This window comes from Ranitomeya variabilis, chromosome 3 (genome assembly GCF_051348905.1).
Source record: "Ranitomeya variabilis isolate aRanVar5 chromosome 3, aRanVar5.hap1, whole genome shotgun sequence".
Lineage (NCBI taxonomy): Eukaryota > Metazoa > Chordata > Amphibia > Anura > Dendrobatidae > Ranitomeya > Ranitomeya variabilis.
Window position 1 is genome coordinate 90,195,909 of NC_135234.1, and position 27,162 is coordinate 90,223,070.

Sequence of the window (27,162 nt, forward strand, 5' to 3'; positions counted from 1 at the left end):
CTGCGAGTGACTTGGATTATTATTTATTGTTATAGCGCCATTTATTCCATGGCGCTTTACATGTGAGGAGGGGTATGCAAAATAAAAACAAGTACAATATTCTTAAACAATACAAGTCATAACTGGTACAGGAGGAGAGAGGACCCTGCCCGCGAGGGCTCACAATCTACAAGGAATGGGTGAGAATACAGTAGGCGAGGATAGAGCTGGTCATGCAGTGGTTTGGTTGATCGGTGGTTACTGCAGGTTGTAGGCTTGTCAGAAGAGGTGGGTCTTCAGATTCTTTTTATTTTAGCAAATTCACACATACTGGAAATTTTTGCAGCTCCTGCAATTTCACCCATACGATTCTGTAGCCCTTGCTTTTGGCTGTCAGAGAAAGTGGTCTGTGTTGTTCTAGTCTACTATGATTGTGTGAACACCAAACACATCCTTACTTCTGATAGGTGCGGGTCCTGGAGCTGGAGAGCCAATTGCAGAAAGAGAGAGAGAAGCTTGGAGAATTAAGAAAGAAGCACTATGATTTAGCTGGAGTCGCAGAAGGATGGGGAGATGGTGAGTATGGAAAATATTTCCAAAATATAATATACAGACAAATAGACGGTATTTATCTCTTTCATGACCTTGCGATTTTCCATTTTTGCTCTTTGTTTTTTTCCCTCCTCTTATTCCAAGAGCCATAACGTTATTATTTTTCCGTCCCCATAACAGTATTGAGGGCTTGTTATTTTATGTTTATGGTAAACCTGACCAGGCAATATGATTCTCCAGTATGAATACACAGATACCAATTTAAGTGGTGAAAATAAAATTTGTAATGCTTATGTCACCATTTTCCGAGACCCGTAACGTTTTCATTTTTCAGGATCTAGGGCTGGGTGAGAGCTTATTTTTTGCATCCCGAACTGATGATTTTATTGATACCATTTTGGGATCGCCTCTTATTGCATTTTATTGCAATATTCCAGCGGCAAAAAATGTAATTCTGGTTTTTTTTTTTTTTTTTCTCGTTACACCATTTACCAATTGGTAGCATTTATTTTATATTTTGATAGACTGAACTTTTATGCAGCGATACCAAATATGTGGGCTTTTTTGTTTTATTTTAAATAGGGCAAAAGGGGATGACTAGTTTAGGCTGATATAATATACAGCCACCACCTTTCAGGGCTTATCTACAGCATTCTATAGTGCTGTAGATAAGCCCCCGGTCCGACCTGAAAGATAAGAAAAATATGTTTTATTATACTCACCCTGGGGAGCGGTCCGGCCGATGGGTGTCGCAGGTCCGGGTCCAGCACCTCCCATCTTCGTGCGATGTCGCCCTCCTGTTGCTTCATGGCTCCCCGGCACTGCGCTCTTGCGCAGGCGTACTTACCTGCCAAATTTTGTCTTATGCACTTTATTCAAGACTCGCAGTACCTGTTTTTTTTACTGAAATACTTTTCAGAAGTTTCATTATCATCACAGTCAGGATTACAACTTCTATAGCAAACACCTTTATATACACAAGTTCCACCATTCACTATAGGTAATGTCAAGGCTCACTTCCTCCCACTCCCTTCACAATCAGTTTTGCCCAAATTAGAGCATGCTTGGCCTATACATCTAAGCAAAAAAGTAGTGTCTGAGTTAGTAGAACTGAACATATGAGTCTAATATTAGGCCTTGTGGCCAGTTTGAAACTTGCAAGATTTAAAATATATTGTAGCATAGCGATTGGTCATGTGAATGATGGATGGTATGTATCGCAGAGGTGGGTGGCCCTGTGATGGAAGCCTGGGTATGTTTTGCTCAAGCAGATCTACTGCTGAGGGATTTGTTTACATTGGGAAGGCTTCCAGGTGATTGGAGAGATGGGTGGGTTCAGTCACCTACAAACCCACCCAAAGAGGCGTGTCTGAACACGTAAGGTGGTTTTGTGTGAAAGGACCTGTGGTGATGTCACGCTCACCTGACTAGCCATGTGACAGGTACCTGGGCGTGGTTACACCTATGTAAGGAGGTGTGTGTAGCACAAAGAGAGATTGAGTGAGTGTGTGAGTGTCTATCAGGGTGGACACACTCCCGTGTGTCCTGGCAGGACACTGCATAATGGCCTGTGTGTTGGACGGTTCCAAGTGGGGACGTCCTGGAAGCACACAGAGACCATTCCAGGCTGGAGAGCCTGCGTGCTGGACATAGCACGGACGGTTGGTGTTGGAGACTCCTGGGAGTGGAGTCGTCCTGGAAGCACCTGGAGACCGTAGACCTGGACGGTCTGTGTTGAGGACCTGGGACTGACCTGAAGTCAGTGTAAGGAGTGGAACTTCTGAGAGGTAACCCCGGACAACGGGATTATAATATACAGCAGAGAAGCCTATCTGCTACGTGAACTGTCTAATGTTTCATGGCTGTAATGAAATGGACTGTACCCTGTCTGGTTTATGCTGAGTTTGAATAAACCATATGGACTGATATGTGTGAAATATCGTGCCTGAAGTGTTTATCCTGCTGCCAAGCGACTATCCCCAAGACCCGTAGCGGGTGAAACGCTACAATATATATATATATATATAAAATAGTAAAAAAAGGAACAGCACACTGGTATAACTTATCTTAGGGTGCAGAGCCTCCAGGCAACCCGTCCACTGGTCGTCCACATTCAATATAGATCAAAAAAAGAGGCAGCACTCCATTTTCGAAAAAAGTGCAGGATTTATTCAAATCCACATGTCTGTGCGACGTTTCAGCTCTACTGAGCTTTTCTCAAGCAGTGGATGTAGGTTCCTTATTACATATATATAGTGTCTTAACAATCCTAATTACAGCCATTTGTGTTAAATTACATATTCATTAAAGTGCATCTGTGCATTTGTGCAATTAAGTAAGTAGATGCTAACGGCTATGTCGTTCTTACCGCTGCTGGAGACAGCCAATGATGCCAAACCAATTTTGATCTATATATATATATATATATATATATATATATATATATATATATATATATATATACAGTACAGACCAAAAGTCTGGACACACCTTCCCATAAAAAGATTAAAGATTTTTCTGTATTTTCATGACTATGAAAATTGTACATTCACACTGAAGGCATCAAAACTATGAATTAACGCATGTGGAATTATATACTTTATAAAGGAGAATATCTAAAATATTTGCGATAAAAATTCAGCTAAAAACATAAATGCATGAAACACTGTCTCAACCACACATTAATATCCAGATGGATGGTAATATATGATTACCTCCATCCTTAAGACTGTATTCAAATGATGCCTGTTGTGTCTGGAAAGGTCCTTTTGATGTACAATGTCTAGCGTGCGTCTGGCTTCTTGTTTGAGTTTTTGTCACAATAATGCCAGATACCGGGAGTATTAGGTTGTAAATAATGGTACAGAGGACGCCGTCCCGGTCGGTGACTGGCGAACCCCTTAGAAAATCCAAATCTGCCGTGCACTGGCAGTGGTGGCTCAGTCTGAAAAACAGAGCCGGCACCATGGAAAAAACATTATATAATAGGAACTTTGGATATCACTTCCCTATACACCGTATAATTGAGCACAAAAAAGGGTATGAAGCAGTAGAGCACTTCATGTTGAAGAATATCCAGACACCAGAAGATCTAACCTCTTTTATTATAGACTGTATAAATTTTATATTAACGCACAATTATTTTAAATTTGGGACGCACTACTACTCCCAGGAGTGGGGAACTGCCATGGGTACCAGGTTCGCCCCCAGTTATGCAAACCTATATGTCGGGAAGTGGGAAGAGGAAACCATTTTCCGTGGGGGCATGCTGCGGGCGGACCTGGTCCTATGGCAGAGGTTTATTGATGATATAGTATTCATATGGTCAGGTGGTCCCATTTTATTAAGTAATTTTATTCATGATTTAAATAAAAATGACTATTTTTTAAAGTTTAGCGCAATGACTAGCAATAAAGAAATAAATTTTTTAGATTTAAAAATTTTGGTAGATAATAGTAGAATTCAGACCCAAATATATCATAAATCAACTGACTCTAATAACTATATTGCCCTAGACAGTTGCCACCTCCCAAGTTGGCTCCTTAACGTTCCGAAAAGTCTATTCATAAGAGCTCATAGGAACTGTTCCAGGCCAGAGGACTATAACACAGAAGCAGACCTTCTAGTGGAGAAATTTGATATGATAAGCAATTTTTGATAGAAACCAAAAGGCAAGTTGGAGAGTATTCACGAGAAAGATTGTTAACGCAGAAGGACAAAAAAGACAACAGTAGGGAAGAATGGGAAAATTATGAAATTCCAATCATAACACAATATAATTCCAACAGTAAATTGTTAAACAAGATTGTTAATAAACATTGGAATATCCTGAAGGAGGACAAGGTAATTAGAGAACTATTACCAATACGTCCAAAATTTGTTTATAAAAAGGCAAACAACTTGGGAAATATAATAGCTCCCACGATTTGTAGACCTTTGAAGATAAAAAATTCCCTCTTATCAACACGTCCTAATAGTTTTCTTCCTTGTAAAAAGTGCACCAATGCACCAAGAATAGGTTTCATTCTGTAAAAAAATAAATAAATAAAAAGGAACCTGTCAACACATTTTTACATACAGTACAGACCAAAAGTTTGGACACACCTTCTCATTTAAAGATTTTTCTGTATTTTCATGACTATGAAAATTGTAAATTCCCACTGAAGGCATCAAAACTATGAATTAACACATGTGAAATTATATGCTTAACAAAAAAGTGTGAAACAACTGAACATATGTCTTATATTCTAGGTTCTTCAAAGTAGCCACCTTTTTCTTTCATGACTGCTTTGCACACTCTTGGCATTCTCTTGATGAGCTTCAAGAGGTAGTAGCCGGAAATGGTCTTCCAACAATCTTGAAGGAGTTCCCAGAGATGCTTAGCACTTGTTGGCCCTTTTGCCTTCACTTTGCGGTCCAGCTCACCCCAAACCATCTCGATTGGGTTCAAGTCTGGTGACTGTGGAGGCCAGGTCATCTAGCGTAGCACCCCATCACTCTCCTTCTTGGTCAAATAGCCCTTACACAGCTTGGAGGTGTGTTTGGGGGTCATTGTCCTGTTGAAAAATAAATGATGGTCCAACTAAACGCAAACCGGATAGAATAGCATGCCTGTTATGACCCCAATGGCGAGGGTCTCAGAGAAACAAGTAAGTCTGCGACGTACAAAAATCCAGCTCATAGGGCAGTGGTAACTGGGTTGACCATATATCTACTCCTAACGCCAACACTAGCAGTAGCCGGGGAACATGCCTACGTTGGTCGCTAGATGTCTCGCGCCAGCCGGAGGACTAACTACCCCTAGAAGAGGAAAACAAAGACCTCTCTTGCCTCCAGAGAATAGACCCCAAAAGTAGGATAGTAGCCCCCCACAAATAATAACGGTGAGGTAAGAGGAAATGACAAACACAGAGATGAACTAGATTTTAGCAAAGAGAGGCCCACTTTACTAATAGCAGAATGTAGTAAGATAACTTATATGGTCAACAAAAACCCTATCAAAATCCACGCTGGAGATTCAAGAACCCCCGAACCGTCTAACGGCCCGGGGGGAGAACACCAGCCACCCTAGAGCTTCCAGCAAGGTCAGGAAACAGGTTATATACAAGCTGGACAAAAATGCAAACAAATAGCAAAAAGCAAGAAAGCAGACTTAGCTTAATCAAACAGGAACCAGGAACAGAAGACCAGAGCACTACAGATTAGTTCTGATAACAACGTTGCCAGGCATTGAACTGAAGGTCCAGGGAGCTTATATAGCAACACCCCTGACCTAACGACCCAGGTGAGCATACAAGGGATGAATGACATACCCAGAGTAAAATCACTAGTAGCCACTAGAGGGAGCCAAAAGGTAAATTCACAACAGTACCCCCCCCTTAGTGAGGGGTCACCGAACCCTCACCAAGACCACCAGGGCGATCAGGATGAGCGGCGTGAAAGGCATGAACTAAATCGGCCGCATGCACATCAGAGGCGACCACCCAGGAATTATCCTCCTGACCATAGCCCTTCCACTTGACCAGGTACTGAAGCCTCCGCCTGGAGAGACGAGAATCTAAGATCTTCTCCACCACGTACTCCAACTCGCCCTCAACCAATACCGGAGCAGGAGGCTCAGCAGAAGGAACCACAGGCACAACGTACCGCCGCAACAAGGACCTATGAAATACGTTGTGGATGGCAAACGACACCGGAAGATCCAGGCGAAAGGATACAGGATTAATGATTTCCAATATCTTGTAAGGACCAATGAAGCGAGGCTTAAATTTGGGAGAGGAGACCTTCATAGGAACAAATCGAGAAGACAGCCATACCAAATCCCCAACGCGAAGTCGGGGACCCACACCGCGGCGGCGGTTGGCAAAACGCTGAGCCTTCTCCTGTGACAACTTCAAGTTGTCCACCACATGCCCCCAGATCCGCTGCAACCTATCCACCACGGAATCCACCCCAGGACAGTCAGAAGGCTCCACATGTCCCGAGGAAAAACGAGGATGGAAACCAGAGTTGCAGAAAAATGGCAAAACCAAGGTGGCGGAACTAGCCCGATTATTAAGGGCAAATTCAGCCAACGGCAAGAAGGTCACCCAATCATCCTGATCAGAAGAGACAAAACACCTCAAATAAGCCTCCAGAGTCTGATTAGTTCGCTCCGTTTGTCCGTTAGTCTGGGGATGGAAAGCGGATGAAAACGACAACTCAATGCCCATCCTACCACAAAAGGATCGCCAGAACCTGGAAACAAACTGGGATCCTCTGTCCGACACAATATTCTCAGGAATGCCGTGCAAACGAACCACGTTCTGGAAGAACACAGGAACCAGATCAGAAGAAGAGGGCAGCTTAGGCAAAGGAACCAAATGGACCATCTTGGAGAAACGATCACATATCACCCAGATGACAGACATGCCCTGAGACACCGGAAGATCAGAAATGAAATCCATAGAGATGTGTGTCCAAGGTCTCTTCGGGACAGGCAAGGGCAAGAGCAACCCGCTGGCACGAGAGCAGCAAGGCTTAGCTCGAGCACAAGTACCACAGGACTGTACAAATGACCGCATATCCCTTGACAAGGAAGGCCACCAAAAGGACCTGGCCACCAGATCTCTGGTGCCAAAAATTCCCGGGTGCCCTGCCAACACCGAGGAATGAACCTCGGAAATGACTCTGCTGGTCCATCTAGCAGGCACAAACAATCTGTCAGGTGGACAAGAGTCAGGCCTACCAGCCTGAAATCTCTGCAACACACGTCGCAGATCTGGAGAAATAGCAGACACGATAACTCCTTCCTTAAGAATACCCACAGGTTCAGCGACTCCAGGAGCATCAGGCACAAAGCTCCTAGACAGAGCGTCGGCCTTCACATTCTTAGACCCTGGTAAATACGAGACCACAAAGTCAAAACGGGAGAAAAACAATGACCAGCGGGCCTGTCTAGGATTGAGGCGTTTAGCAGACTCGAGATACATCAGATTTTTGTGATCAGTCAAGACCACCACACGATGCTTAGCACCCTCGAGCCAATGACGCCACTCCTCAAATGCCCACTTCATGGCCAACAACTCCCGATTGCCCACATCATAATTTCGCTCTGCCGGCGAAAACTTCCTAGAGAAAAAGGCACAAGGTCTCATAGTAGAGCAACCAGGGCCTCTCTGTGACAAAACGGCCCCTGCCCCAATCTCCGAAGCATCCACCTCAACCTGAAAAGGAAGTGAGATGTCAGGCTGGCACAAAACAGGCGCCGAAGTAAACCGGCGTTTTAACTCCTGGAAAGCCTCCACGGCAGCAGGAGCCCAGTTAGCTACATCAGAGCCTTTCTTGGTCATATCCGTCAGCGGTTTAACAACGCTAGAGAAATTTGCGATAAAACGACGGTAGAAGTTAGCAAAACCCAAGAACTTCTGAAGACTCTTAACTGACGAGGGTTGAGTCCAATCATGAATAGCTCGGACCTTGACTGGATCCATCTCCACAGCAGAAGGGGAAAAAAATGAACCCCAAAAAGGGAACCTTCTGTACACCAAAGAGACACTTTGAGCCTTTTACAAGCAAAGAATTTTCACGCAGAATCTCAAAAACCATCCTGACCTGCTCCACATGCGAGTCCCAATCATCAGAAAAAAACAGAATATCATCCAGATAAACAATCAAAAATTTATCCAGATACTTCCGGAAAATGTCATGCATGAAGGACTGAAAAACTGAAGGTGCATTAGAGAGACCGAATGGCATCACCAAGTACTCAAAATGACCCTCGGGCGTATTGAATGCGGTTTTCCATTCATCGCCCTGCCTAATGCGCACAAGATTGTACGCACCACGAAGGTCTATCTTGGTGAACCACTTGGCACCTTTAATCTGGGCAAACAAATCTGACAACAGCGGCAAAGGATACTGAAATTTAACAGTGATCTTATTTAAAAGCCGATAGTCAATACAAGGCCTCAAAGATCCGTCCTTTTTGGCCACAAAAAAGAATCCCGCACCAAGAGGGGAAGAAGAAGGACGGATATGCCCCTTCTCAAGAGACTCCTTGATATATGAACGCATCGCGGTATGTTCAGGTATCGACAGATTAAACAGTCTCCCCTTAGGAAACTTACTGCCAGGAATCACATCTATTGCACAGTCACATTCCCTATGAGGAGGCAGTGCACTGGACTTAGACTCGCTGAAGACATCCTGATAATCAGACAAATACGCCGGAACTTCCGAAGGCGTAGAAGAAGCAATAGACAAGGGCAGGGAATCTCCATGAATTCCATGGCAGCCCCAACTTGACACTGACATAGCCTTCCAGTCCAAGACTGGATTATGGGTCTGTAACCATGGCAAACCCAAAACAACCAAATCATGCATTTTATGCAGAACAAGAAAACGTATTACCTCCCGATGTTCGGGAGTCATGCACATGGTAACCTGTGTCCAAAACTGCGGTTTATTTTTTGCCAATGGCGTAGAATCAATACCCCTAAGAGGGATAGGATTTTCCAATGGCTCAAGAACAAATCCGCAGCGCCTGGCAAATGACAGATCCATAAGGCTCAGAGCAGCACCCGAGTCCACAAACGCCATGACAGGATACGATGACAGTGAGCAAATCAAAGTTACCGATAGAATAAATTTAGGTTGCAAATTACCAATGGCGACCGGACTAACAACCTTAGTAAGACGTTTAGAGCATGCTGAGATAACATGTGCAGAATCACCACAGTAGTAACACAAGCCATTCCGGCGTCTATGAATTTTCCGCTCATTTCTAGTCAGGATTCTATCACATTGCATTAAATCAGGTGTCTGTTCAGACAACACCATGAGGGAATTAGCGGTTTTGCGCTCCCGCAACCGCCGGTCGATTTGAATAGCCAGGGCCATAGAATCATTCAGACCTGTGGGAATGGGAAAACCCACCATCACATTCTTAATGGCTTCAGAAAGGCCATTTCTAAAATTAGCAGCCAATGCACACTCGTTCCACTGGGTCAGCACGGACCATTTCCGAAATTTTTGGCAATACACTTCAGCCTCGTCCTGGCCCTGAGACATAGCCAGCAAGGCCTTTTCTGCCTGAATCTCAAGATTGGGTTCCTCATAAAGCAAACCGAGCGCCAGAAAAAACGCATCAATGTCAGCCAATGCCGGATCTCCTGGCGCCAGCGAGAAGGCCCAATCCTGAGGGTCGCCCCGTAAAAAAGAAATAACAATTTTTACTTGCTGAGCGGAGTCTCCAGATGAACAGGGTTTCAGGGACAAAAACAATTTACAATTATTCCTGAAATTTCTAAATTTAAATCGGTCTCCGGAAAACGGTTCAGGAATCGGTATCTTAGGTTCTGACATAGGACTTCTGATAACATAATCTTGTATGCCCTGCACACGAGCAGCAAGCTGGTCCACACTTGTAATCAAGGTCTGGACATTCATGTCTGCAGCAAACACAAGCCACTCAGAGGTAAAGGGGAAAAGAAAAAAAAAAATGAGAAAGAGAAAAAAAAACTCAGAACTTTCTTTCTTATAATCCCGCTTCTGCAATGCATTTAACATTTAAGTCTGGCCTGGCAAACTGTTATGACCCCAATGGCGAGGGTCTCAGAGAAACAAGTAAGTCTGCGACGTACAAAAATCCAGCTCATAGGGCAGTGGTAACTGGGTTGACCATATATCTACTCCTAACGCCAACACTAGCAGTAGCCGGGGAACATGCCTACGTTGGTCGCTAGATGTCTCGCGCCAGCCGGAGGACTAACTACCCCTAGAAGAGGAAAACAAAGACCTCTCTTGCCTCCAGAGAATAGACCCCAAAAGTAGGATAGTAGCCCCCCACAAATAATAACGGTGAGGTAAGAGGAAATGACAAACACAGAGATGAACTAGATTTTAGCAAAGAGAGGCCCACTTTACTAATAGCAGAATGTAGTAAGATAACTTATATGGTCAACAAAAACCCTATCAAAATCCACGCTGGAGATTCAAGAACCCCCGAACCGTCTAACGGCCCGGGGGGAGAACACCAGCCACCCTAGAGCTTCCAGCAAGGTCAGGAAACAGGTTATATACAAGCTGGACAAAAATGCAAACAAAAACAAATAGCAAAAAGCAAGAAAGCAGACTTAGCTTAATCAAACAGGAACCAGGAACAGAAGACCAGAGCACTACAGATTAGTTCTGATAACAACGTTGCCAGGCATTGAACTGAAGGTCCAGGGAGCTTATATAGCAACACCCCTGACCTAACGACCCAGGTGAGCATACAAGGGATGAATGACATACCCAGAGTAAAATCACTAGTAGCCACTAGAGGGAGCCAAAAGGTAAATTCACAACACATGCCGCTGCAAGATGCTGTGGTAGCCATGCTGGCTCAGTATGCCTTCAATTTTGAATAAATTCCCAACAGTGTCACCAGCAAAGCACCATCACACCTCCTCCTCCATGCAGTGGGAACCAGGCACGTGGAGTCCATCCGTTCATCTTTTCTGCGTCACACAAAGACACGGTGGTTGGAAACAAAGATCTCAAATTTGGACTCATCAGACCAAAGCACAGATTTCCACTGGTCTAATGTCCATTCCTTGTGTTCTTTAGCCCAAACAAGTCTCTTCTGCTTGTTGCCTGTCCTTAGCAGTGGTTTCTTAGCAGCTATTTTACCATGAAGGCCTGCTGCACAAAGTCTCCTCTTAACAGTTGTTGTAGAGATGTGTCTGCTGCTAGAACTCTGTGTGGCATTGACCTGGTCTCTAATCTGAGCTGCTGTTAACCTGCGATTTCTGAGACTGGTGACTCAGATAAACTTATCCTCAGAAGCAGAGGTGACTCTTGGTCTTCCTTTCCTGGGGCGGTCCTCATGTGAGCCAGTTTCTTTGAAGAGCTTGATGGTTTTTGCCACTGCACTTGGACTTGGGGACACTTTCAAAGTTTTCCCATTTTTTCGGACTGACTGACCTTCATTTCTTAAAGTAATGATGGCCAATCATTTTTCTTTACTTAGCTGCTTTTTTCTTGCCATAATACAAATTCTAACAGTCTATTCAGTAGGACTATCAGCTGTGTATCCACCAGACTTCTGCACAACACAACTGATTGTCCCAACCCCATTTATAAGGCAAGAAATCCCACATATTAAACCTGACAGGGCACACCTGTGAAGTGAAAACCATTCCCGGTGACTACCTCTTGAAGCTCATCAAGAGAATGCCAAGAGTGTGCAAAAGCAGTCAAAGCAAAAGGTGGCCACTTTGAAAAACCTAGAATATAAGACATTTTCAGTTGTTTCACACTTTTTTGTTAAGTATATAATTCCACATGTGTTAATTCATAGTTTTGATGTCTTCAGTGTGAATGTACAATTTTCATAGTCATGAAAATACAAAAAAATCTTTAAATGAGAAGGTGTGTCCAAACTTTTGGTCTGTACTATATATATATATATATATATATATATATATATATATATATATATATATACACTCACTGGCCACTTTATTAGGTACACCTGTCCAACTTCTTGTTAACACTTAATTTCTAATCAGCCAATCACATTGCAGCAACTCAGTGCATTTAGGCATGTAGACATGGTCAAGACAATCTCCTGCAGTTCAAACCGAGCATCAGTATGGGGAAGAAAGGTTATTTGAGTGCCTTTGAACGTGGCATGGTTGTTGGTGCCAGAAGGGCTGGTCTGAGTATTTCAGAAACTGCTGATCTACTGGGATTTTCACGCACAACCATCTCTAGGGTTTACAGAGAATGGCCCGAAAAAGAAAAAAAATCCAGTGAGCGGCAGTTCTGTGGGCGGAAATGCCTTGTTGATGCCAGAGGTCAGAGGAGAATGGGCAGACTGGTTCGAGCTGATAGAAAGGCAACAGTGACTCAAATCGCCACCCGTTACAACCAAGGTAGGCCTAAGAGCATCTCTGAACGCACAGTGCGTCGAACTTTGAGGCAGATGGGCTACAGCAGCAGAAGACCACACCGGGTACCACTCCTTTCAGCTAAGAACAGGAAACTGAGGCTACAATTTGCACAAGCTCATCGAAATTGGACAGTAGAAGATTGGAAAAACGTTGCTTGGTCTGATGAGTCTCGATTTCTGCTGCGACATTCGGATGGTAGGGTCAGAATTTGGCGTAAACAACATGAAAGCATGGATCCATCCTGCCTTGTATGGAGCATCTTTGGGATGTGCAGCTGACAAATCTGCGGCAACTGTGTGATGCCATCATGTCAATATGGACCAAAATCTCTGAGGAATGCTTCCAGCACCTTGTTGAATCTATGCCACGAAGAATTGAGGCAGTTCTGAAGGCAAAAGGGGTCCAACCCGTTACTAGCATGGTGTACCTAATAAAGTGGCCGGTGAGTGTATATATATATATATATATATATATATATATATATATATATATATATATATATATTTATTATTAATTTTTTTTATTTTATTTTATTTTATTTTTTTCACATGAAAACCAAATTTAAACATCACTATTCCTTAAAGGGGTTTTCCCAGGAAAAAAGTTCATTTTATTCACTAGATCTTGGAATGAAAATAAGGTCCACAATTGGATGTGAATAAAAATAATGTTCCTCTGCTGAGATAATCTTATAAATGTGGCCCTGCTGTGTACTGTGTAATGGCCGTGTCTGACCGTACAGGGACATGATCTGATCATACCACAACTCCTGGGCAGGGGAAGAGGCAAAAGAGAGTATACAGACATTACAGCACTGGATCACAGCTGATTCTTTTTGTGAGGTAAACCAATTCTCTGCCTGCCAGGAACCATGGGTGTATGCTGCTGCCACTAGGAGGCTGACACTATGCAAATAAAAAAGTTATCTCCTCTGCAGTATACACCCTACCGACAGGAAGTAGGATATTCAGTTTAGCTTAGTGTCAGTAGGAGGTGGACACGGGTCTTTCATTAGACCCTTATCTACCTCAATGTGCTTCGTTTTCTTACAAGTTTTCCGGAGGGATACAGGGTGAACAGTCACACCTGTAATCCCACATTATGGGCTATGAGTACGGCGTGTACTTCAACCACCGTATACTCATAGATCCGACAGCAGGACCATGATCCTAGCACACAAGCATGCTTAGAAGTTCAGTCCTAGCTCCGTCCCTCACCCACTCGCCCACCAGAGCCTGTCGGTTGGAGGAGACGAGGACGTCCACCATCAGCTCCATGGACATCTGACACCTTTCTCGGTTTAAGGTTACTAACGGACGGCGTGGGAGTTCTGAGGTGAGTATTTCCCGCACCCGTCCCAGTTAGCTTCCCCTACTTGTTCCGGGGGGGGCTGCCCTATCTTTCCTCCGGCACGGTGACTTTTTCAGCCACGCTGGCTTTTATTCCAGCGGCGGGCGGCCGCTCTGCCTCCTCGCTACGGCGCTGTGGTCTCTACAGGCAGCCCCGCTGCCTACTTCCTCCAGCGGACACGTTCCTCTGTCGTCCGGCGCGGCGACCTTGGTGGCAGTCGCGCTGTTCCCCTTTCCGCCGGCAGCACCGCTCGTTCTTCAGCGCAGCGGGCCTCTCCGGCAATCGCCGGCTTCTAATTTAGGCCCTGGCTTCTGCCCGGGCCTACTTCCGGTGCTGCGACACCGCCCATTTCCGTTTTCATCGGGTGGGCTTTTTTCCCACCCTTCACTCTCTCTACATCTTCCTCCGCCAACTACTCTCATTCTTCACAGTCGCCCTGGGATCGCCACCATCTTGCTCCTCTGGACCCGGTGGCTAACCCGCCCCCTCCTCTGAGAGCGGGTCCTTTTTTCCCCAGCGCATACTTTCTCCGGCTGGGTCCCCTGCATCCTCCTTAGGTCGCCGTCTCCCTGCTGGTGTCCTGGACCTGTGCCATAATGCCGGTCACAGCTACAGCCGGGAGCAGTCTACAAGACTCTACTTCTGCTGTGAGTAGCTCTGCTATGCAGTCCATTACTCCTTTCTCCTGTTCCCCTAACCTTCGGGCATCATTTAGTGAGTCTGCTCCCAGGCCTAATTCTAAAAGGAGAGCGTTCCCGTCCTCCTGCTTTTGCTTGTCAGCTGCAGCAACTCCACTGTACCCACCGTCCAGGAGTCCCTACCCCGGGTGAGACCGAGACCCCTATCCCTGGGTGGGCTTTTCTTCTGTCTCAGCCTGGGGCAGACTTCACCAGGATGTCACGACCCTGGTGTCTGTGCTTGACCGCAGAGCCCAGTGGGTCACAGGATTCTCCGTCCGGCCCCTTTCAACTCAGGCCACAAGAGATCCAAACAGGAGCGAAATTCTAAGTTCCTTTTTTTTTTTCGGAGGGATACAGGGTAAACAGTCACACCTTTAATCACACATTATGGACTATGAGTACGGCGTGTACTGCCACCCCGTATCCTCATAGATCCGACAGCAGGTCCATGATCCTAGCACACAAGCGTGCTTAGAAGTTCGGTCCTAGCTCCGTCCCCCACCCTCTCGCCCACCAGAGCCTGTCGGTTGGAGGAGACGAGGACGTTCACCATTAGCTCCATGGACGTCTGACACCTTTCTTTCCCGCTCCATCTCGCCCTCCGGTCTGGAACGATGAGATCCCTCTTCCAGATCCTCCTCTCCCGAGAGAGACGGGCGTCCTCGGTCATGTTTGCAGAGGAAGTTTCAGACTTGTTTTCACTACAGGTACATAACCTTATTGTTGCGATCAACCAGACCTTAAGCCTCATGGATACCTCTATGGAAGCCGCAGAATAGGCGGTTTTGTTTAGACGGTCAAAACCACCTTCCAAGGTCTTTGCCCCACACACTGAATTTGTGGTGGTGCTTGCCAGGGGAAAGGTGAACCATACCAGATGCTTTCAGACAGGGAAGCATCTCGGCATCCTATATTCCTTCTCCCCTGAGCTCATCGCTAACTGGACTGATTCCTCGGCAGGAAGCGGGCAATTCTAGACTCGTCAGTTCCCAGACTGTCTACCAACTTGGCCCCTCCACTTTCCAGTGCAGCATCCCCCATGGGTTCCAAGGATACAATTATTGAATTGCTGGATAAATCAGCCTTTGAAGCGGCTGCTTCTACTTTGTGCCTCGGCCATTGCCTCTACCTGGGTCTCAAGGACCATAGCTAGATGGTCTAAACAGCCTTGTAAGAGCACCCGGCTGGAGCTCCTCCGGGGGAGCTAGCCAACCTGACGGACCAGATTTCCTATGCAGGGAAATATTTGGTATCTGCCTCCCTAGATGCGCGGTGGCCATCCGGCAGAATATTCGGCTCTATACATGGCAGGCGGACTTGTCTTCAAGAAGTCCCATACCAGCCTCCCCTTCCAGGGAGCCCGTCTCTTTGGCTACATGCTGGAACAAATTATTAAGGATGCCACAGGAGGCAAGAGTTCCCTCCATGCCCCGCCGGCCTCCCCTGAAATGGCAGTTCAGCTCCCCTTTGTCCTTTCGCTGTTTCGTGGCGTCAGAAGATTCCTCTAGCTAACACAGACCGCAATCTCGTCTGGCTAGAGAAAAGGCTTCCTTCAAGCCTACCCCTTCCCGGCTTTCCCGCAACTCCCATGGTTGGTCCACCAGGCCTAGACCTGGCAGATCTTCCTCAGCATAACTCATGCTAAGGGCCCAACGTTTCTTCCAGTTTGGGCGGGCGTCTCCTGTTTTGTTCAGGGATGTTTGGCTGGCCTCGGTGGAGGACGCTTAAATCAGGGAGCTGGTATCCTCTGGATACAAGATAGGGTTCGCTTCGCGACCCCGGAATCACTTCTCCGAATCCCGCCCTCTAAAAAAAAAAAAAAATCCTCCTTTGATCCCAGGTTTCTTTGCGTCCATTACCTTCCTTCTTTGTTCGGAGGTTATCGTTTCCGTCCCACAGCAGGAACGCTTCACAGGTTTCTATTCAAACCTGCTTGTAGTGCCGAAGAAGGTCAGTGCAGTTCGACCCATCCTGGCTCTGAAGTTAGTGAACAAAAGGTTCCGCCTGCGGCATTTCAGGAGGAAGTTCCTCTGTTCAGTTCTGGCTTAAATGGATCCACAGGAATTCCTGTGCTCCATGGATATCCAAGATGCCTTGCTCCATGTTCTGATTTTCCCAGCACACCTGAGTTTTCCTGCGTTTTGCGACGCAGAAGAGTCATTTGCAGGTTGTCGCCCTGCCGCTCGGTCTTACGACCGCTCCCAGTGTCTTCATAAAGATCATGGCTACATTTATGGCCATTTTGAGGATCAGGGGCCTAGTGCTCATTCCATACCTCAAAGTCATCCTCATCAAGGCTCTGCCCCTCTCTCAGGCCCAGGAGAGTCTGACCATTGTCCTCGACTCCCTGTCCCGTTTCTGATGGCTGGCCAACAGAACGAAGTCTTGACTTGTTCCGAGTCAGCGCCTCGTCCTCTTAGGCATGCTGTTCGACACCCGCCAGCCGGGGGGGTTTCTTCTCGAGTAGCGGGCAATTCTCCATACGGCGTTCGCTCTCCGCAAGGCCCTCGGCTGCCTTCCTTCCGTTCAGCAATGATGGTCCTGTGACGCATGGTGACAGTATCGGAAGCATTTCCTTTTGCGCTGTTCCACTTGAGACCACTTCAGCAGGCCATCCTTTCTCAGTGGGACACGTCTGCGCTGTCTCTGGATCCTCCGATCCGGCTTTCCGTCCGATCCTAATAGCCTCTCAACTGGTGGCTGTCATCCCCTCTCATTCCCCAGGTCCGGTCCTCCCATGGCAGGTGGTGACGACGGTCACCAGCCTTCCCGGCTGGGGCGCGGTTTCTCGCCATCCGTCAGTGAAGGGAGCGTTGGTCGGAGCAAGAGTCCTCTCTACCGATCGACACCCTTGAGATAGGGGCCATTCTTCTATCCCTGAGTAACTGGGAAGGGCTTCTCAGAGGTCTGCCAGTCAGAATCCAGATGTCCAATGCCTCGGCGGTGGCATATGTCAATCACCAGGGAAGGAATCAGAGTCTCTTGGCAAGGGCGGAGGTATCCAAGATCCTCCTCTGGGCAGAGGCGACGGTTTCGGCACTATCCGCAGTGCATATCCCCGGCGTGGACAACTAGGCCGCAGTGTTTTCTCTGCCGTGAGGGCCTTGCGGCAGGAGAATGGTCCCTGCTTCAGGAGGTCTTCTTTCAAATTTGCCTTTGATGGGGAACTCCGGATGCAGATCTCCTGGCGTCCTGACTGCTTAGGAAGATTCCACCGTTTGTTTCCAGGTCCGCGATCCTCTTGTTGTGGATACCGATACCTTGGCCATTCCTGGGTCGCAATTTGTACTTCCCTATCTGTTCCTCCCTTCCCTTTCTTCCCAGGCTGTTGAAGATCAACGCGAAGGGGGTGCCGGTCATTCTGACCGCACCAGATTGGCCCAGAAGGTTCTGGTTCACTGAGATCGCCCATCTCCTCGCGGACTCCCACTGGAGGCCCCCAGACGGGCCAGATCTTCTGTACCAAGGACCGATCTGTCACAGAGTTCTTGGTGGCTCAATTTAACAGCTTGGCCGTTGAAACCTTCCATTGTGGCCATTTTCTCAAGGCGGGACTTGATGCTGGCCTTGCCCTTAGTTCTCTAAAGAGTCAGATAGCAACCCTTTCTATTCTTTTTTTCTGAAGTCCCTTTCAGAAGTCCTTAGCTACTGGCTATCACGGTACAAAGATTTATATCCATCCTGTTCTCAGATCAGAACTTTTCTTCCAAGAAGTGGCGCATGCGGCTCTCCCGTACCAGACTCCCGTGGATCCCTGGGACCTCAGTCTTGTTCTGGAGGCTCAGTGGGGTTCCCCCTTGAACCTCCCCATGAGGCCTCACTGTCTTTTCTTTCCTGCAAGGTGACGTTTCTGGTGGCCCTCTCCTCCATTAGGCGCGCCTCGGAGTTGGTGGCTCTCTCCTGTCGCCCCATTTCTTGGTTCTTCACCAGGATAGGGTAGTTTTACAGCCTTCGTTGCCTTTTCTTCCCAGGGTGGTGTCCTCCTTTTACTTGAATAAGATCGTCCTGGGGCGTTCGCTGTACAGGCTAGACCTTATCAGGGCGGTGAGGATCTATTTGTCTAGTACCGCCTTCTTTAGGAAGACGGACCGTCTTTTTGTCATTCCAGACGGTACGCCAAGAGGCCTGCCAGCCTCCAAGGTTACGATTGTTCTCTGGATCAGACCTGCCATTCTGGAGGCTTACCGGGTCTAGAACAGAGTGACTCCTCCTGGGATTAAGACTCACTCTGCCCCGGGCAGTGGGCGCCTCCTGGGCGTTACACCATCGGGCATCCGCCCTACAACTTTGCTAGGCGGCAACCTGGTGTTCCGTTCACTCATTTGCCAAATGTTATAAGCTCCATACCTACGCTTCGGCAGTTGCCAGCCTAGGCGTAAGGATCTTGCAGGCGGCAGTGGTGAGTCCTCCGACCTGAATGGAGTTTTTCTGCTGTTCCCACCCCAGGGACTGCTTTGGGACATCCCATGGTTCCCGTGTCCCCCAATGAGGCGATAGAGAAAACAGGATTTTTGGTTGCTTACCGTAAAATCTGTTTCTCGGAGCCTTCATTGTGGGACACAGCACCCTCCCAAGTTGAACAGCTCTGTTTTGTTGTTATATTGTTAGTTTGAGTTTCCTATCTTTACATGTTGCTTCTCCTACTGCTTTCTCACTAACTAAATATCCTACTTCCTGTCGGTAGGGTGTATACTGCAGAAGAGGAGCTAACTTTTTTATTTGCATAGTGTCAGCCTCCTAATGGCAGCAGCATACACCCATGGTTCCTGTGTCCCCCAATGAAGGCTCCGAGAAACAGATTTTACAGTAAGCAACCAAAAATCCTGTTTTATCTGACAGAATCCGCTGTGATCCCATCCTGTCCCACTGTCTGTATACTCTTTTGCTTCTTCCCCTGCCCAGGAGATTTGTATGATCAGGCCATGTTCCTGTACGGTCAGACACAGCCATTGCACAGTACACAGCAGGGTTACATTTATAAGATTATCTCTGCACAGGAACATTTTTTATTAAACACATCCAATTTTGAAACGTATTCAAGATCTGTTGATTAAAATGTTGAATAAAATGAATTTTTGTTAGTGGGAAAACTCCTTTAAGAGTTGGGACCACTCTGTTCCATAGCTTTCCGCTTTGTCCTGTTAAGTAGAAAAAATCTCCAATGTTGTCTGTATGTCACAACATATGGATAGAGGCTGTTCTGATGCTATATTCCCCGTCTGACCCCTCCGACACGGCAGTGGTAAAAATTAAAATCAAATTATCTAGTGCCCTGTTTCTATGCTTGGATACAAGATTACTTCCCTGACCTTCACACTAGCAGTATTTGGTGAGTATTTTACCTCAGTATTTGTAAGCCAAAACCAGGAGTGCAACAATAGGAGGAAAAGAATAATAGAAACACATCACTTCTGTATTTATTACCCACTCTTGTTTTTGGCTTACAAATACTGAGGTAAAATACTCACCAAATACTGAACGTGTGAACGTGGCCTAAATCTTGTGATGTTAGTGATGGATATGAGAAGTTGAAACTGACGAAACACTGACAACCCATAATTGGAAGATTTTACCTTCATTGATTAATTAAGACTGGCCTTTTGCACACCAGTCTTAGTGAAGGCAACGCTGGAGTAAGATGTACCTAATTCTTTAACCCCTTCCCGACCTTTGATGCAGCTTATGCGTCATGAAAACCTGTGCCAAACCGACCTGTGACGCAGCATATGCGTCATGGTCGGATCGCGCTCCTGCAGGTCGGGTGAAAGGGTTAAGGCTATGTGCACACGTCAGGATTTTCTGCAGAATTTTCCTGAACAAAACCGGACTTTTTCTGCAGGAAATCCGCATGCGTTTTTTGTGCATTTTTTTTCCCGGAGGTTCCCAATGCATTAATAGCGGGGAAAACGCGAAAAATCCACCGTGGAAAAAAACGCATCATGTGCACAGAAATTGCAGAATGCATTAAATATTATGGGATGCTTATGTATGCAGTTTCCCGTTGAAAACGGCCAAAAAGATGTGAAAAATCCTGAACGTATGCACATAGCCTAACTGTAATTTTACCCGACCTGCAGGGACAGGGAGAGTGGTACTTGAGCCCAGTGGGTGTGGCTTGAAATATTACAATCCAGCCTTGGCCGATGCTGCAATAAGATCGGCCATGGCTGGAGACCGCGATCTGCCACCGATCCTCCGTCCTGTCCTCCGCTCCCCTTCATCCTCCTGTCTGCTCCCCCTGCAGTCTGATCTCACCCCCGTGGTCCGATCCCACCCCCGCGTACTTACTGAGCTCCGGTGTCCGTCCGTCTTCTCCATGGGTGCCGCCATCTTCCAAAATGGCTGGCGCATGCGCAGTGCGCCCTCCGAATCTGCCGGCCGGCAGATTAATTCCAGGTACATTTTGATCGCTGTGATAGGTTCTATCACAGTGATCAAAATGAAAAAAATAATAAATAACCCCCCTTTATCACCCCCATAGGTAGGGAACATAATAAAATAAAGAAAATATATTTACTTTTATTTTTCCACTAGGGTTAGGGTTAGAACTAGGGTTAGGGTTGCAATTAGGGTTAGAATTAGGGTTAGGGTAGCAATTAGGGTTAGGGGTAGAATTAGGGATGCAATTAGGGTTAGAGTTAGAATTAGGCTATGTGCACACGGTGCGGATTTGGCTGCGGATCAGCAGCGGATTGGCCACTGCGGATTCGTAGCAGTTTTCTATCACGTTTACAGTACCATGTAAACCTATGGAAAACCAAATCCGCTGTGCCCATGGTGCGGAAAATACTGTGCGGAAATGCTGCGTTGTATTTTCCACAGCATGTCAATTCTTTGTGCGGATTCTGCAGCGTTTTACACCTGTTCCTCAATAGGAATCCGCAGGTGAAATCCGCACAAAAAACACTGGAAATCCGTGGTAAATCCGCAGGTAAAACACAGTGCCTTTTACCTGCGGACTTTTCAAAAACAGTGCTGAAAAATCCTCACACGAATTCGCAACGTGGACACATAGCCTTAGGGGTAGGTTTGGAATTAGAGTTAGGGTTGGAATTAGGGTTAGCGTTGGAAATAGGGTTAAGATTAGGGTTAGGGGTGTGTTGGGGTTAGGGTTAGGCTTGTGGTTAGGGTTATGGTTAGTGTTGGGATTAGGGTTAGGGGTGTATTGGGGTTGGGATTAGGGTTAGGGGTGTGTTAGGGTTGTGGTTAGGGTTGGGATTAGGGTTAGGGGTGTGTTGGGGTTAGGGTTAGGATTGTGGTTAGGGTTATGGTTGGGATTAGGGTTAGGGGTGTGTTGGGGTTAGGGTTGTGATTAGTGTTGGGATTAGGGTTGTGATTAGGGTTATGGCTAGAGTTGGGATTAGGGTAGGGGTGTGTTGGGGTTAGTGTTGGAGTAAGAATTGAGGGGTTTACACTGTTTAGGCACATCAGGGGTCTCCAAACGCGACATGGCGCCACCATTGATTCCAGCCAATCTTGCGTTCAAAAAGTCAAATGGTGCTCCCTCCCTTCCGAGCCCTGACGTGCGCCCAAACAGTGGTTTACCCAAACATATGGGGCACAAGCATACTCAGGAAAAATTGCACAACAACTTTGGGGGTCTAATTTCTCCTGTTACCCTTGGGAAAATAAAAAAATGAGGGCTAAAAACTTACTTTTGTGGGAAAAAAAAAGATTTTTTTATTTTCACGGCTCTGCGTTACAAACTTCTGTGAAGCACTTGGGGGTTCGAAGTTCTCACCACACATCTAGATAAGTTCCTTGGGGGGTCTAGTTTCCAAAATGGGGTGACTTGGGGGGGTTTCTACTGTTTAGGCACATCAGGGGCTCTGCAAATGCAACGTGACGCCAACAGACCATTCCATCAAAGTCTGCATTCCAAAGGTTCACTACTTCCCTTCCGAACCCCGACGTGTGCGCAAACAGTGGTTCCCCCACATATGGGGTATCAGCATACTCGGGACAAACTAGACAACAACTTTTGGGGTCCAATTTCTCCTGTTACTCTTGTGAAAATAAAAAATTGCGGGATAAAAAATAATTTTTGAGGAAAGAAAATTATTTTTAATTTTCACGGCTCTGCGTTATAAACTTCTGTGAAGCACTTGTGGGTTCAAAGTGCTCATCGCACATCTAGATTAGTTCCTTGGGAGGTCTAGTTTCCAAAATGGGGTCACTGGTGGGGGAGCTCCAATGTTTAGGCACACAGGGGCTCTCCAAACGTTACATGGTGTCTGCTAACGATTGGAGCTAATTTTTCATTCAAAAGTCAAATGGCTCTCCTTCCCTTCCAAGCCTTGCTGTGTGCCCAAACAGTGGTTTACCCCCACATGTGAGGTATCGGTGTACTCAGGAGAAATTGCCCAACAAATTGTAGGATCCATTTTATCCTGTTGCCCATGTGAAAATGAAAAAATTGAGGCTAAAAGAAATTTTTTGTGAAAAGAGTGCTTTTTCATTTTTACGGATCAATTTGTGAAGCACCTGGGGGTTGAAAGTGTTCACTATGCATCTAGATAAGTTCCTTGGGGGGGTCTAGTTTCCAAAATGGGGTCACTTGTGGGGGAGCTCCAATATTTAGGCACACAGGGGCTCTCCAAACGCAACCTGGTGTCCGCTAAAGATTGGAGCCAATTTTTCATTCAAAATGTCAAATGGCGCTCCTTCCCTTCCGAGCCCTGTCATGCGCCCAAACAGTGGTTCCCCCCCTTCCCCCCACATATGGGGTATTGGTGTACTCAGGACAAATTGTACAATAACTTTCGGGGTCCAGTTTCTCTTTTTACCCTTGGGAAAATAAAAAATTGTTGCTAAAAGATCCTTTTTCTGACTAAAAAGTTAAATGTTCATTTTTTCCTTCCATGTTGCTTCTGCTGATGTGAAGCACCTGAAGGGTTAATAAACTTCTTGAATGTGGTTTTGAGCACCTTGAGGGGTGCAGTTTTTAGAATGGTGTCACTTTTGGGTATTTATAGCCATATAGACCCCTCAAACTAACTTCAAATGTGAGGTGGTCCCTAAAAAAATGGTTTTGTAAATTTTGTTGTAAAAATTACAAATCGCTGGTCAAATTTTAACCCTTATAACTTTCTAGCAAAAAAAAAATTTTGTTTCCAAAATTGTGCTGATGTAAAGTAGACATGTGGGTAATGTTATTTATTAACTATTTTGTGTCACATAACTCTTTGGTTTAACAGAATAAAAATTCAAGATTTGAAAATTGCAAAAGTTTCAAAAGTTTCGACAAATTTCCGATTTTTTTCACAAATGCAAAAATTATCGACCTAAATTTACTACTAACATGAAGCCCAATATGTCACGAAAAAACAATTTCAGAATCGCTAGGATCCGTTGAAGCGTTCCTGAGTTATTGCCTCATAAAGGGTCACTGGTCAGAATTGCAAAAAATGGCCAGGTCATTGAGGTCAAAATAGGCTGGGTCAAGAAGGGGTTAAGACAAGCAGAGCACTTAATAAATTAGGTTCATCTTACAACCGCCGTGCGCCTCCACTAGAAATGTTACTCCGGTCCTTCTACTTTTCTGGCGTAAATTTTCCCATTAAAGTGGAGTAGATTTTGATCAACTTGTCTGGGCCTCGCCGGCCACGTCCCACCCAAGCTTCGCTCCTGTGGCAGAGCTGGCCTGGATTGCCAAAAGTTGCAAAATCTTTGCTCAATTTAAAGTTTCACAAAGTGTGCAACATTTCAAGGTGTTTTATGGCAGATAAGTGGTGAAAATACTTTGAGCTATGATTCTATGATTCAGTTATTTAAGTATCATTAATTGCAAAATTGTGATTTTTTTTTTTTCTCTTGATTTCTACCGCAGCTGCTGAATAAGCTTTGTTACAGCTTCCACTCTACATACAGAACGCACAGCGATAACTTTAAAAGCACACATCTATGGCATTCAATTCAGATCTCCTCTACACAGCCTGGACTGGCCGCGTCCAACTGGTTCTCAGTATTCCCAATGGGCTACAGAAGAGCAGAAAGGAAGGAGAGGAGCATCAATGGTGCACAGAAAAGGATTCAGGAACCTTTGTAATGCCCGCCACGCTCAACTACCACTCACCTTCAATGCTTAGGAGACAAATATATTCCATTTCTTGATATCTATGTTACTTCAGGATCACATGGAGGGGATGTAAAAACTCAGCAAGGTGCGGGGTAAAACCTCCGGCCTTCGATGTCAGTCTTTAAGTTCCTGGCACCTGAAAGACGTTTAGGAGTTTGGTAGCAACATTCACTTAAATCCATTCAAATAAATACAATTTATTATACCCTGTGGAGGGACCAGGAGCACAATTAAGCCCCTAGGGGGCGTATGAGAGGGACCTGCAGTTTTGTTCAGTCATATTTAATTAGCTAGCTAAGAAAATGGACTACGACTTTTGCCTTATAGGTTACTGGACAGTTCTATAGAAAGAAAGAAGTACTTGATATTATCGCTGCTTTAACCCTAACATGCAGCAAAGTTCTGGGGAGACAGATAAGTTTTGGATTGGTTTTAATTAAAGATGTAGAATTGTTTGGAAGACATCAATATTATATATTGTATAAATGTACAGTGGGAGCCGTGACCATAATAAGGGACAATTAGTGCTTACGACCTAAGATAACTCCGTAAACTCAAGACCCCAACACAGATCTTTGTCTGTGAAATTTCACAAGTTCAAGGCAATCCTGTGTGAGTTCTTCTATTGGTCGGTGCTATTCGGGCCTCGCCCCCGAGGTCCTGTCATATCCTGCACTGCCATCTAAGTTTACAGCAGGAAGAAAAACGAGAAGCAATCTAGGCCATGGATTCTGAACACACTGTGACAATAAGAGAAGACATATAGACCATGGTGTTATAATGTTTTCACATTTGTGCCACAAGGCTAGGCATTAGTAGATGTCACTATTGCATTTACACAAATAAACCGATGTTCATTTTTTTCCTGGTTCTTTTTATTCTGTACCAAAAATGCCTTAATTTTTTTCAAAATTCTTCAAGGATAAATATATATATAAAAAAAATAGATATATGAATTTAATTTTTTAATTACTTACTAATAAACTTGTTAATATACTTTCATTCTGAATTCTGCTCCAACTCCAGATGTCTCTTGAAGTCGAGGCACTTCTGGCTTTGTTTTTAAACAGCCATTAGCTTATTTCCCACCTCTCTGTGTCTATGATGCAGCTGGTTCATTTCACTAACTAAGCCAGCCCCCTTCTTCATCACAGCTGATTCATAGACTTAAACCTGACAACCAGTTTCTTTCATACACACGGAATGGTAGGAGGTTGTGTTGAAACAAACCAGAACTGGATGCGTTGAAACTGTTTGATAGGCTCTGGAATCTATACTGTTGGACAGTGTACAGAATGGTAGTATATTATTTATTATGCTTACTTGTATTTTTTTAACTATAAGATGCAATTTTTCACCCCAAATTTGGGAGGAAAATGTTGGGGGGGGGGGGTGTCTTATAGTCCAAATGCAGGGTTACCGGGTGGTTGCGGCTGTGGTGGAGCATGGTCCCTTCCTCAGGAAGCCGGCGGTGGAAGTGTGGCGATGCTGCAGGCAGAGTGGATTACATAATTGGTTTCCCTGCAGCCATTTTCCTGAAGTTGTGGGCCGCTAAAGGCCCTGCTGAGATCTCAATCTGCGCATGAGCTGCCAGAGGCGGGCATTTTCCTGAGGCTGGGCCAAGATCCCAATCTGCACATGCGCCGCCTCCGGTGGCCCACGGCTTCAGTAAAATGGCGGCTGTAAAAGCAATGATGCACCTGGCTCATGGAAGATACCATGTTTCCTCTGACCACGCTCCACCGCCGAAGGCCCCCAGGTAAGGTACCTTATATTCGACTATAAGACAGACCCCCATCTTCCTAAAATCTTGTTTTCCTTTCCTCCACTCCAAAATTTGGGGTGTGTCTTATAGTCCTAAAAATACGGTATATAGCGCCATTATATTCCGCAGCACTTTACAGACATTATCGTCACTGTCCCTATTGGGGCTCACAATCTAGATTCCCTACGAGTATGTCTTTGGAATGTTGGAGGAAACACGTGGAGAACAAACAGGTGCATCTCACAAAATTAGAATATCATCAAAAAGTTAACTATTTCAGTTCTTCAAATGCAAAAAGAGAAAATCATATATTATATAGAGTTATTACAGAGTGATCTATTTCAAGTGTTTATTTCTTTTAATGTTGATGATTATGGCTTACAGCCAATGAAAACCCAAAAGTCATTATCTCAGTAAATTAGAATACTTTATAACACCAGCTTGAAAAAATGATTTTAAAATGTGAAATGTTGGCCTACTGGAATGTATGTTCAGTAAATGCACTCAATACTTGGTCGGGACTCCTTTTGCATCAATTACTGCATCAATGTGGCGTGGCATGGAGGTGATCAGCCTGTGGCACTGCTAAGGTGTTATTAAAGCCCAGGTTGCTTTGATAGCAGCCTTCAGCTCATCTGCATTGTTGGGCCTGGTGTCTCTCATCTTCCTCTTGACAATACCCCATAGATTCTCTATGGGGTTAAGGTCAGGCGAGTTTGCTGGCCAATAAAGCACAGTGATACTGTTGTTTTTAAACCAGATATTGGTACTTTTGGCAGTGTGGACAGGTGCCAAGTCCTGCTGGAGAATGAAATTTCCATCTCCAAAAAGATTGTCGGC

The 27,162-nt window shown here is 45.5% G+C and overlaps 1 protein-coding gene across 1 annotated transcript in view; it reads left to right on the forward strand.

The window, feature by feature from the left end:
* HIP1 (huntingtin interacting protein 1) overlaps positions 1-25,418 on the forward strand; it is a 173,844-nt gene extending 148,426 nt beyond the window's left edge. Inside the window, exons 29-30 of the mRNA XM_077294376.1 lie at positions 447-555; positions 24,309-25,418. Of these exons, the coding sequence (XP_077150491.1) occupies positions 447-555; positions 24,309-24,319 (120 nt within the window). The 3' untranslated portion in view covers positions 24,320-25,418. The remainder of the gene's footprint in view (positions 1-446; positions 556-24,308) is intronic.
* The last annotated feature ends 1,744 nt before the right edge of the window (positions 25,419-27,162 follow it).